General features: G+C 35.2%; 1 protein-coding gene across 1 annotated transcript; it reads right to left on the reverse strand.

The window, feature by feature from the left end:
• Positions 1-4,097: 4,097 nt before the first annotated feature.
• On the reverse strand, positions 4,098-10,283 carry LOC113225392 (collagenase-like). The gene is made up of 8 exons (XM_026457691.1): positions 10,201-10,283; positions 10,032-10,092; positions 9,153-9,309; positions 6,804-6,973; positions 6,135-6,236; positions 5,224-5,366; positions 4,607-4,718; positions 4,098-4,522 (listed from the first exon to the last, which is right to left on the reverse strand). The coding sequence occupies exons 1-8, from the start codon at positions 10,249-10,251 to the stop codon at positions 4,182-4,184; spliced, it is 1,137 nt and encodes a 378-aa protein (XP_026313476.1). The 5' UTR covers positions 10,252-10,283; the 3' UTR covers positions 4,098-4,181.
• Between the last annotated feature and the right edge of the window lie 2,768 nt (positions 10,284-13,051).

Below are 13,051 nucleotides of genomic sequence, written 5' to 3' on the forward strand. Positions count from 1 at the left end.
TACAATTGCACTAACTTGACACCAAATAGAAGTATTAACATAATATGATGACACTTAGCACTGTAGTGTAGGTGATCAATAGCAAATGAGGGGACCCTGGATTAAATTCTCCTTAGAACCAATTTAGGACATGAACTTCTATGGATTGAATCCAGGGAGTGAATGCCATTGCTCTAGTACAGGGAATTGAATTTGAGAGCAGGTAATTGGTATATTATTTTGGGACATTATTAAAAACAAAAATTTAATATATTTTTGTGGTACTGGACAGATTTGGAACCAATGTGACCCGCATTATGGCATGCAAAGTGTTCATAATTTTTATTGACACTCATGCTTTCCTTTAGCATTCCTACACTATACTAGTGCAGTTAAAACAGTCACATAAACCAAATAATAAATCCACATATTGGGTCCAGGTAACTGTTGTGGCAGTGTGGCACATTATTTTTTGATTAGGATTGTATATTGACATTATTTATGATTTACAAAAGTGTAAAACTTCCTTAAAATGGTGTCTCTCTACTCCAGTCAAAATAATTAAATAATAAAAAATTCATAAAACACACAATCACTTAAGTACTCACACACAGACACCTTTCCACATAACCATACAAATGCTTAGAAATCAAGTTGTTTTCCATTTTTAAATTCCACGAAACACTCCTAAGGCTTGGTGCAGTCTACAGGTAACCATGCCTTAGTCATAACACTTTTAATTATTAAGAAATAAACACAAACATCCGATCATACATTGGGCAGAATTAAATAACAATCTGTCTTCATCAGTGTTTCACTTTCACCAATTTAATAGTATATATTAATGATTTTACTAACTGTATCAATTTTTATAAAAAAAAATCTGTTTTAAAGTCTGTTTTTTTAAAGTTCTTCATGTATTACTCATAACGCCTTTGGAGCTTTATCATTGTTAATAAATATTTCTTGTTAATAATAAATTTAAAATACATTAGAGAACCAAAGTATGCATTTCCATTTTCACATGCAGTATGGCTATGGCAGGTAAATAATGTGTAGTAAATACGAGGCAAATCCTTCATAATAGAATCGCACTAAGCAACGCGGAAGTCTTAACATTTTGAACCGAAAACCTTGATCGACTATACAATTACCAATGTACGATCAGTGACTGAATATTTCATCATGACTTATGATAAGGGTGGTCTAGAACAAGTTTAGTTCGTAGCGTCGTTTAGGCGAGGCTAAGCTAAACAAAAGACTAACACACCATCGCGAAACAAGCATCGCCCACACATTTAGTTCAATGACAAATACGACACAAAACATGACTAAATAATTGGTTTATATACAAGATTACAAAGCAATAATGTACGCTGAACTCACCTTTTACATTCAATTCCTCCATTTCATTTCAAAAACACTTAAAATCCAGTAAAAATTAGGAAAATCTACGAAAATTCCATTTCCGTGACAAATAGTGACAATGTACGCGAATGACGTCGTTGCGAATGACATTTGGAATGCTATGTTGCAATTTCGTAATATTTGCACCCGACAAAATATGTCAATCGATGAAACAGAAAATATTTAGTTTTAATAAGCAAACAGAGGGGCGGGGGCGTAAACTCTGATTTATATTTTTTGTTTTTCAATCTCAAACGATGAAATAATTTTTTGTCATCAATATTTTAACTACTACCAAAACCGGTACTATCTACAAATGAACAGATGCAATACTACATTACATTCTTTCTAATTGAAAGATGCAATGTTTGATACAATATGAAGAAATTTATCAAATATCTCCCCGTCCTCATAATTCAATATTTTCGTAAACGTATTTTCCTTTTAAGTAAAAACATGAGTCAGTGACAGGTGACGTCATGTTATGATATTTTTCATTACCGTAGTAACGCATACAAGAATGTTCACACGGAATGAAAGCTGAGAAATAGTTGAGAAAAAATAGTTAATCTTTTCAGAATTCTGTGTCACGATAACTTCTTAATTAATAATCTTTACTGAATTAAAAATATTTGTTTGATTATTTATTAATGAATTAAAATTAACATGAAATATGACGAAATTCTATAATCACAAGTAATTTGAAATCTATTACTAACACACGTTAAAATTTCTATTAACAATTTGCTACAATTCGACGTATTTGTCACTGTTTTCGAAACTTTGTATCCGTCGTTTAATAAACCGCAAAAATTTGTAATGGTTGAATTATCACTTACCATTATAAATGTTATGTTATGTTAAATCTATCCTGATAGTAAGTACTTGACTTTTTCTAATATATAAAATTAAAATTCGAACAGCCCGATACAATACCTTGTTTTCCGAAATGTAAAGGGAACAATATTAATTGGTAGCACTTCAAATTTGTGTAACGTTTCTTTAAACGCATTTTCTGCAAGATGTACATACATACAAATTAGAAAGATTGTTATACCCAACGAACTTGTTTACAAATATAATATCATTGGTGGTACGTGGTACCTATCTATGCTGAGTTACTGACATGTGGAATCGATTAGGCATTTAAGAGCATACAACCAAACGCTAAAATCAGGCCATATACTTCGACTGCTTGGTATGAGTCTCCTCAGACAAAAGGTTTGGGCACTGGTACCTAACTTAGCCATAATTCACCGCTCTGGTCCTATAATGGTTTGTGGAAATAAAACACCATAAACACTGCGTAATACGGTCATTCTCGGACTACGAATTACCTAACGTAAATCGACTAGTCCAAGCATAGAAATAAACGGAGAAAAGTTAGACCTTGTTAAAAAAACAGGCATCTTGGGAGTGACCTTAGATAGTAAACTTCAATAGTTTCCACATATAGCTTCGCTGGCCAGCAGTTTAAGCTCCGCTGCATACGCAGTCCGCAGAATACGTGAGCTTACCTATGTTAGTACTGCTAGACTAGTTTACTTTAGTTACTTCCATAGTATAATGTCCTACGGGATTCTCATGTGGGGTAAATGTGCGGCAGATATTCAAACCGTATTTGTATTGCAAAAACGAGCGATTCGTTCTGTGTACCGTCTAGGCTCTCGGTTTCTCTCAGAGAAAAGTCCAAGGAGACTGGTATCATGACTGTGGCATCACAGTACATTTACTCAAATATTTTATATATGCCCGTAAAAATATACATAATTTCAATAAGAAAGAAGATATCCATAATATTAACTTTAAAGCTAAGTCCAGACTCATGGGACCACGATTTCGTTTAATCAAGGTAAACAACTCTTTTATGGGGAACTGTATACGTTTCTACAATAAGATTCCGGAGCATATAATTAAGTTTATCATTTCCTAAGTTTAAAGTGTAGTTTAAAAACTACATTAAAAATATTTTGATCGGATTTTTCGATCAAAATATTTTTGATGTAGTTTTTAGAAATATTAGAAAATTGAAGGCTACGTATTAGATAAAGATGTATGGAAAGACGACACTCGCCACACGAGCTTCAGAATCCACACAAATTTGATTCAAAGTGTATTCCATACCATTTAAGTTTATTTGAAAAGAGCAATCCCTAGAGTTTCTTGCTCGTTCTTCTCAGGGAGGTCAGCGTAGTGAACGAGCAGTATCTTAAATGTGACGTTTTCAAGTGTAAATTTATTTTACCTATGGAATAAATAATCTTTGACTTTGACTAGTATCCACTACCTAATTTCCGTGGCAATTTTTATTATTTAAATATTCAAGTATACTATCGTGTAATTATTATATAATATTTCAAGATACATTACTCGAATTTTAAAATTATTGCGCAATAAAAAAATCGAATACTTGAACAATAAAAATTGCCTCGGAAATCAGGTAATGAACACTAGTCCGAGAATGACCAATAAGGGTAATACCTTATACGCTATGTTTAATAATATTCCCATTTATTAACCGACTTCAAAAAAAGGAGGAGGTTCTCAATTCGTCTGTATGTTTTTTTTGTATGTATGTTACGCGATAATTCCGCCATTTGTGAACCAATTTTGATGATTCTTTTTTTGTTGGAAAGAAGGTACCTCAGATGTGGTCCCATTTCAATTTCAAGAAAATATTCCACCTTTAAGGCTGGTAAAGTAGGGGATGAATGACTTTTGAGGTCGGTTTTTTTGCACTATTTATTTTGAGCCTATTTGCTTTTTATCGATAGTTACAAGTTTCACATACATTCCTAACCACGTATCTCATGAACCTTATCAATAACGTGTTTCTTCTTAAACTTGTCCAATTTGACTTTTACTTTGATCTTGACTTGCAGTCGCTTGAGAAGATCGGCTGTCTCTTTGTCCTCTTCGGAAGAACTATCTTCATCGGTCTCTTCTTCTTCCTCTTCAGATTCCGGAGTTGTTGGGTCAGGAAGTTTCGTAGTCGGAGGTGGTGAATCCTCAGTAGTTGTATCTATAGTCGTAGGAGGCGGTAATGTCGTCTCTTCCTCAGTTTCATCAAGATTCTCAAAATCAACACCTGTAACTTGTTTGAACCAACCAAGGAATGGCCCGGGACGCATGAATGCTGCAAATTAAAAATCCTATTGTTAGTATTTACTGTCTTAACAACTCACGTCGCACTGAGGACTTCAAGTTCGACAGCACTGACCTCCTGGTAAGCCGGAGTGACATCCAAATTCGCCACCGGCGACGAATGAAGATACACCGATCAGTGTAGGGCCATTTACGCCGACATGTACCAAAGGACCACCGCTGTCACCCTGTGGAACAAAAGGAATCGAGTTAAATATTTATTTATAACTCTGGTCAAAATAAAAAAAACGACGTTTTGTTTTTTTTTAACATACACACTCATAGCCCCTCATTAGGGAAACCCTGTGTGGCGGGTGCCATGGACATAGACAACCACAAATTACACCCGAACTCACGAAAGAAATGAATGTAGGCCTTACAAATAATTCAGCCGGCCCAGAAATCGAATCCGGGACCTTTGCGTGGCAGTCCAGAGTCGTAACTGTTCGGCCACGGAGCCAGTTTTCCATGTAGTAATGAATATTGACAGGCTCTTTATTTCCATATGTAAAATGAATTTACTTCTACACTAAGATCATTGCTTCTAGAACCTGTTTAGAAAATCTCTTTGCTACGTCGAGTACGCAGTGAGTCGAACCCAAATTTGTAGTCCAACAAATTCGTTCAGAATTAGTGGACTCACTTAAATATAAAAATAAAACAAAGACTGAACCTACAAAATTTAGTTTGTACCTGACAAATAGATTGCGAAGTTACGTTCCAGAAGCGTGCACAGATAGTGTTACTTGTAACCAGCGTTGTACCGAAGGTACTGGCACAGTTTTGATTGGAAACTGCTCGCAAATACACCCAGTTCAAAGTTTCAGGTATAAAACCTGCAATTAAAACATTTTTCTCTCTATATCACTGACAGAGAAATGGTCAAAAAGTAAAAGTTGTCCATGATATTCTACTCGACCTTATCCAGATGAGCGTAATTTTGTGAGTTGTGTAAAGTGTTTGTTTCACACGACAACGAAAATTAATTATCTGCCGATTCATGGGCGTAATGACGACTGACTTTCGGTCGCATCGTGGGACGAGCTGGCGAGGGAAGGGGTCACTTTGGTATAGGCTGCGCGTGAGTATAGACGTTTCTTGCGAAAATGTTAGATACGGAGTTAAAATATAAACAATTTAACAACTTACTTGATTGTTATTATTAGTCTTTCCTCTGGACTGATGGCTTGCCTCATATTTGTGTCTGACTTAGTGATAAAAGGTTTTACTAGTCTTAACATTTATTGGCATGTGGTAGTACTTAACAAATTGAACAGGATGTTCACATAAACTTGTATATGAAAATGCCCACTTTAATCGTTTCATATTGAGTACCCAGCTTCTTTTTCTAACATCGTCTTCTAATGTTTCATAAATGCATACTATTTTTAATGGATCCATTACACTATTACGACACAAACGCCCTGTACACACGCTTAAAAGCAACTGAATAAAATATGTTCGTCTGGCGCTCCAACCGAGTTTCGGTCGAGCGCAAACTGCGCAACTCAAAAAACGCAACTCACAACATTACGCTCGTCTGGTGTCACCCTTAAGGTTGCGCTATATATAATGAAACATTTAAATAAATAATTAAAGGTTACCCCCAGTCCACGTTCTGCCAAAACCACTGGCGTATACTTGTTCTCCGTCATAGTTCCTGAAGGCATCAGCAGAACTCTGTATGCGAATCGGCTTTAAATATTCTGCAAGATAAATAAACGATTGTAGCTGCATACGTCACGTCTGCTCGCCGCAACGGTCATTTTGTTCTGCGCGTCAAATCCATGAGCCGAGTATTTTTATACTAGTGAGATATTATGTCTGTCTGTCTTGCTCTTGCAAATAACGTAGGCCCTCTGATTGGTTGATTGTGTATTGTATACTCAGAGAGTAAACTATTCAGCGCTTTGAGATTTGTTGTTGATTTCTAGTTCTGATTCCAACTCTCATAATCGGTTTTTCACTGAAGAGTACCTGCAGCTACCCAGCTCCTATATTTGGCGACCTGAAGTTCCTAAAGGTTCTTAATACATAAAAAAATAAAAGTATCAATTTTGGTGACCTTAAAAACAGTCTTGTTATGGAAAAACTGCTAATGCAGTCATGGTACACGTGACATGTGTAAATATTGTGTAATCGATTACGGATAAAAGATATGTTTCTTTATTTATTATTAAAGCGCCTGCAATATTAAAATGGCAATTTATCGTTGTTATATTTGCTCTAGTATTGTTTATCAGGCATTCCAAGGCTATTTATTCCAAACTTACCATTGTAAGTGACACGAGGCGACAATTTCATAATAGATATATCATTCGGTTGCACGACCAAGGGCCTGTTCTCATCGAATGTGGGATAGTTGTACCACTCCGTTGTTTCTGATATATACTGCGGCCGGGTCATGGTGGTAACCCCCGCACGAATAACCACAGCCACTTGCCTGCAAATGAAACAACATTGTTTATAGAATATACGTACGTACGCAGCAGGCTCGAATTTGCAAGCTCTGTATGGAATCCGTACCAAAATGTACACCAAAATAAAATAGAAAGGATACAGCATAAATTCATCAAAGCTCTGGACTATAGGATGCATCATGATCACGTACACTACGAGTCATCCCTTAGGGTGTACAATATCGCTCCATTGCAGCAACGCCGTTCTCTAATTGACCTGACGTATCTATACAAAATTTTGCATAACATTGTAGACTCCCCCCTCTTGTTGGAAGATATATTATTTCGCGTGCCGCGAAATAACGAAAGAGCCAGTCGTAAAAAGGATCTTTTTGTCGTTAAGTTTAGTAAAACATGTTACGGTAGCAATAGTTTTATAAAAAGGACTTGTTCTTTATACAATGCAAAATGTAGTGAAACTGACATATTTGACACTTCTTTGCGGGAGTTTAAAATCCACATTAGCAAATTGAATATTTAAGAGCGAATTTGTGTTATCGTTATTAGTTGTTTTTTGTTCAACTTTCATACAATTTTGTCAACTAAAATACATTTACCGAGCATTGCTCGTATGTAATGAAACTCAAACTTGTTTACCTATGTATTAGTACAGGGAACTATAGGTTTAGTAATAAGTTAATGTTGTCTATAATTCATCATTGTAAAAAACTGTTTGTTCCTCAATAAAAAGAAAAAAAAAAAAAAAAATATAATTGCGCATTTCGATACCTCCAATGAACACTACACCAACTTAATTTTTGGATTTTTAATTTTTTTCTGTTTTTATTTTGTGTTTTGTTTCTTTTTTTTTGTTTAATTTTCACAAAATTAGGGGAGTACAACTATTAAATAAATATGGCTGTTTACAAAAATAACAGAAAATGACCAAAAAATTAAATTCCAGGTATCAATTTGACCTCCATCGTACCTGATGGAAAGTGACGATGAGGTCGATGATGGAGAATGCACACCTCAATAATGCCTATTCATTCTCGCCTTGAAAAAAACCAAGATATAGCATTCAGGCAATAAGTCTGTAGGGAATTCCACTCCATAATCTTTCGCCATATACATTTGGAATTGTAATGCTTCGTGCGAAACCTTGGAATATCCATAATATAAGAGTGGAACTCATGTCTATCTCTAGTTTCCCAATGATACAAAGGGGAAGGCGGAATTAAATCATGCAATTCCATCGCACACTCTCCGTGATATGCCCTGTACAATATCGATAAGCAGCAACTTTAACATTAAGCTCACATCCAGACCACTTGAGCCATCAGCTAGTACCATTTTTGGCACAACAGGTAATGATTTAATATACAAGGCATTTATTTACTAGATAAAAGTAATAAAAAACATTTATTAGCTAGATAAAAGTAATTACAGTATCCATTTGTTGTTGGGGCTACTTGTAAGTAGAAGTTACTTGTGTTAGAAGCCCCGCTCTTCAGGGTTACAATTTTTTTTTATCCGTAAATATTTAACTAAAATAAAACTAAGAAAGATGCGGATAATTAATGTGTATGTATGGTATATGTCTGTGTCTGTCTGTAAGTCTGTGTGTGCGTGTGTGTGTGTGTGTGTGTGTGTGTGCGTGTGTATGTGTGTGCTTGCGTGCGTAACAGAACGTATAAGTACTACATATCTGGTTGTGTAAATAAATATTGATTTAATTTATTATGCATTTATTTATTTATTTTAGTAGGTTACTCACCAATCCTTATTAGAGCCTCAATGTCATCATAAGTTTTTATTTTTAGCCAATCCTCTAGTATCTTTTTACATTCCCGGGAAGTTTTACAATAAATATTGGTTTCTTTGTTCACAAGGTTGTATAGATAGGTAGGTAGTTTTATAAATTGTCTTTGAGCATACGTCGTACGTACCCTAATCTCGGCTAAGGCGTACGTCAGAGATCATTTTCCAAAATATTTTTTTTTTATTTGCGATTTATTTCTTATTTTTATACCAACAAACAGGCCGTTCCGAAACAATGTGAGTTTGTCTTATCTGTCGTTTGGCCAACGGGTTGGGGACCGCATTGATGCTATAAGAGGCTGCGGCCACTTTACAGTCGTAATAGGTCTACTGTTAACGTTCCGTAATCAAACAAACTGTAAAATTTGCACAAGCATAATAAAGACTTAAAGCAATATTTACGCAGCAGTGCAGTGTGCGGCTGAGATGGCCCACTCCCTGGATACGACAGAACCGCCGCAGCTCCCCACACCTCCCTGCCAATTCACTACGCGTAGCAAGATCTGATGTGGATGTTGTCCTGGTTCCGCTTCCCAGCCTGACACTATGCGGCTCCCTCCTAATTGCAATTATTATTAGTTGTACATGATTGTCCTCATCGTCATTCAACCCTAATGTTCTCTAAGATATCCACAACTCACAAGACTGCCCGAGCCCAATTTCCACGATAAAAATAATAATGGTACCATTAGATTTGCTCAATTTTATCGATCGATAAATATCAGGGTAAATAGTCAACAGATTTGCATTTAAATTCTACATCAATAAAAAAAAATGCGCTGTCGTCGATTGTTGTTGTTTACACATTTATTCGATTTCATCCGATTATACATGTCGATCCACAAAAAATACGATATCGATCATCTATTTCTTAAAATTAGCCCGTTTTTCTGACTGATTACACATGTTGATCAAAAATACGATGTCGAGCGTTTGTTGCTTACACCTTTAGGTGCTCGTATTGTTTGATCACACGTGTCAATCTTCAAAAAATCGAGCAAATCTATAGGCACCTTTATATTGAAAATAGAAAAGAATTTAGAAAATTAGGGAATACATTCTCTAATAATTTTATATTCAAGAAATAATAAATATATTGTTTGTATCCCGAATCAGTTTTCACTTCGATTTGATTCAGTTGAAACATCTAAAATCCTTCTCATTAAAATAAATGAGAAAAAAAAGTAAAAGGAATATGTTTTCGGTTTAGTGTTTGCATAATGCATATATAATACTCCCTGGTATTCTCGTTCGCAAAATGTAATTTAAAATACGTCTTACCATTGAGTTCGCGCTTTGCGAAGTTTTCTACGAAACCTACTTCTACATCGTCGCTTAGCACCTAAAAAAAATTACATAAATTTAATTACCATAAATGTTTACACATTTCAAATGTCGTTATCAAAAGTATATGTAGATTATTTCCTTACACTATTTAAAAGTTTCTTACCTGCCCGACGACGGCCAAAAAGAAGAGCAGGATACCTGTTGACTTCGACATCCTGTTTCCCACTGAGTTGGCCCCCACAATGGGTAGGCAACTCGCCAACATTTCTAATCAATCTTAAAGCAATACGGATTAACGTACGAATCTTGACGAATTCCACTAAATGTCTGAGACATTGATAATTAATTATTTGATTGATTGCTGTAACGTGTGTCATAAAATTGGGAAAATAGATTTTTTTTCCGGCCATATAAACAGTCAAATATTCTATGTTAATTAATTTGATTGTCCTGATTGCATCAAAATAAGTCTACTCCTTCACCAAGCACAGTTTCAAATTTGTAAAAAAGTACTGAAAGTGCGCTGTCAACTTATTGTGACAAGGTTAGTTTTTTACAAAATGTATACATATTTACAAAAACGTTCAGATAATTTTGATGCTGACTGTACAATAGTAGACACGTTTTGAAACAAATAACAAAATCTAACACCAAATGACGTAGTGATAACCCGATCTAATCGATTATTAGTTTCTGAATTTCACAGTTGGATTAGTTTATTGTTAATAAAAATAATTTATTACAATTTAAAACAAAATAATTTCATAAATAGTCATAAAATAACCAATATTCAATCATCTTAAGTCTTAATTTTACATATATTGCTGTGTAACGGTATGGAAGCGAATTTTTGTATAGGTTTTGTTGTACAGTCAACAGCACATCAAGCTACACATTGATGTATCTTGTTCCGGTGCACTGGAGGCGATTTTCGAACAAAAATGTGTAATCTAATGTGCTGTTGCTTAATGAACGTTTATCGTCAATTGTATAACGAACAAAATAGACACGCGAACATTCTCCAGCACACGCTAGAATTCCGCAGAAGATTTTGGCCCGTATCTATTTTGTTCGTTATACAATGGACCATAGAGTTAATTATGCTGTTTTTTGTTTTAGTTTATTGACTAAAATACAGAAAAAAATACTTATTTACTAATCACAAGCTTCGCTCACAAAAGATCTTCCGGCTTTATCCGTAGTTCAGTCTATTTAAGTAAAAATTACAATAATTCTCTTCCATTCTGTTCCGACGCAATATAAACTAAGCCTAATCGGTTACTCTTACAATGTGCAAATGTTTGTATGCTAATAAATAATTTTCTGCCATTTGCTATATAAGATTGATTAGTTTAGTAGCAGTAGAGCTCCTTGTGAAAGAGTTACCCACTTCTGTCGCCAAGCAGTAATGTCAGCATTACTGTGTTCCGGTTTTGAAGGGTAAGGGTGCTGGTGAAATTACAGGCACATGGGACTTGTTGACTTATGTCTCAAGATGACGGGCGCATTGGCAGTGCCTCTCAGATGTTTGCGATTTAAAGCTCTGAGTAGCATTGCAACCATTGACTTAATTGCAACTGTTATGGACAGGCGTGTAACTTACAACCAGGCTCACGACTTATTCGTCCAGTCACTTGGTGTCATGAAATAAAAACTTAACGAAATTAATTTCAAATTTTACGGGATTACTAGAGTAACATTAAATAATTGATAAGAATTAAATTGGAATAATTTTTGTCTTTCTACATTAATAATAATAATAGTTTATTTTCTTTAACTGTTTACATTTTACAATATTAGTATCCGTTTAAGCATAGTATTGCCTGTGGTAGGGGACTTCGCTTTTCCATAACCATAGCTTTCTAATGTATAAACTTATTATATTTAAAATATTTAAACATTTCAAAACTTAAATTAATTAAGCTCAACCCGTGACTATGGAGCGTGCAACCGTTCCGAAATATCGGGAAAATAAAAAGAAGTCATACCGTGGTAAGAAACCTGATAATCATTTAGTAAGTTATTTTTTTTAATATTATTATTATTATTATTTTTTATTATATTATATCCATTAAAAAACCTGATTAGTGATAATCATTTAGTGAATAACCACGAAAGTCTTAAAATCTATATTACCATCCTTTCTTTAAAAAGTACATCTCGAGTAAAATGCCTTGACTGAGAGCTATGTTAATAAGTGAGCATGGTCAACTTATGAAAGCAGAAGTCTATGGAAGAACAATACCAAATGACGGGGCGAACAAGTGGTGCGCCTGGTGGTAAGTGTTAGGGCGCGTTCCCACTATGTCATGCAGTTTACAGTATCGTGGTTTGTATATTTAAATAAAGTTGTTCACATATAGCACGACACGATTAACTGTCGTTCACGATTTTTTATCGTTATAACGACAAACTGTCGTGACAGTGGGAACAGCTAGAACGACAGTCGTCTGACGATAAAAAAACGTCACGATAAAAACGTGACGACAGATTGTCCCAACTCCTATTGTCGTCACGATCTAGTGGGAACAGCTAGTCACGACAGTCGTTCAACGATAAAAAATCGTCCACGACAGATAGTCGTGATATGGGAACAGGCTAGACACGACAGTCGTCCAACGATAATCAAACGTGACGACATAGTGGGAACGCGCCCTTAGGGTCCTAAGAGACGTGAAATATAGTGGACTGTATTTGCAATAGGACTGGTATATTCGCCGTCTCAATTATACAGCTGTACTGGTCTGTATATTATTATACACTTCCGGACACATAATTCGAGCACCCACTCATTTTCAGTATTAAGTGCCCTAAACTTAAACAATGTTCGATTGATAAAAAAGTATTATGCAATTTTGAAACTAGTATACTAAATGTTTTTTCCATAAGTCCTTGTTGGGAATTTGATTTGCAAAACCGGGGGAAACTGTTTCTTCGGTGATAACACTATTTTTGTATTCTAGCCCTTTACGACAAAAATGCGTGGTGGCTCGAATTATGTCCGGGATATATAA

This window comes from Hyposmocoma kahamanoa, unplaced genomic scaffold (genome assembly GCF_003589595.1).
Source record: "Hyposmocoma kahamanoa isolate Upper Pololo Valley unplaced genomic scaffold, ASM358959v1 160, whole genome shotgun sequence".
Classification (NCBI taxonomy): Eukaryota; Metazoa; Arthropoda; class Insecta; order Lepidoptera; family Cosmopterigidae; genus Hyposmocoma; species Hyposmocoma kahamanoa.

Bases quoted from the DNA above. Each gene is read 5' to 3' on its own strand.
- LOC113225392 (XM_026457691.1), bottom strand. From the start codon at position 10,251: ATGTCGAAGTCAACAGGTATCCTGCTCTTCTTTTTGGCCGTCGTCGGG. The intron at 6,974-9,152 runs GTAAATATTGCT...TTTCATTTGCAG, and splicing joins GCCGCACACTGCACTGCTGC to GCAAGTGGCTGTGGTTATTC. The intron at 4,719-5,223 runs GTACAAACTAAA...TTTGTTCCACAG, and splicing joins CTTCGCAATCTATTTGTCAG to GGTGACAGCGGTGGTCCTTT.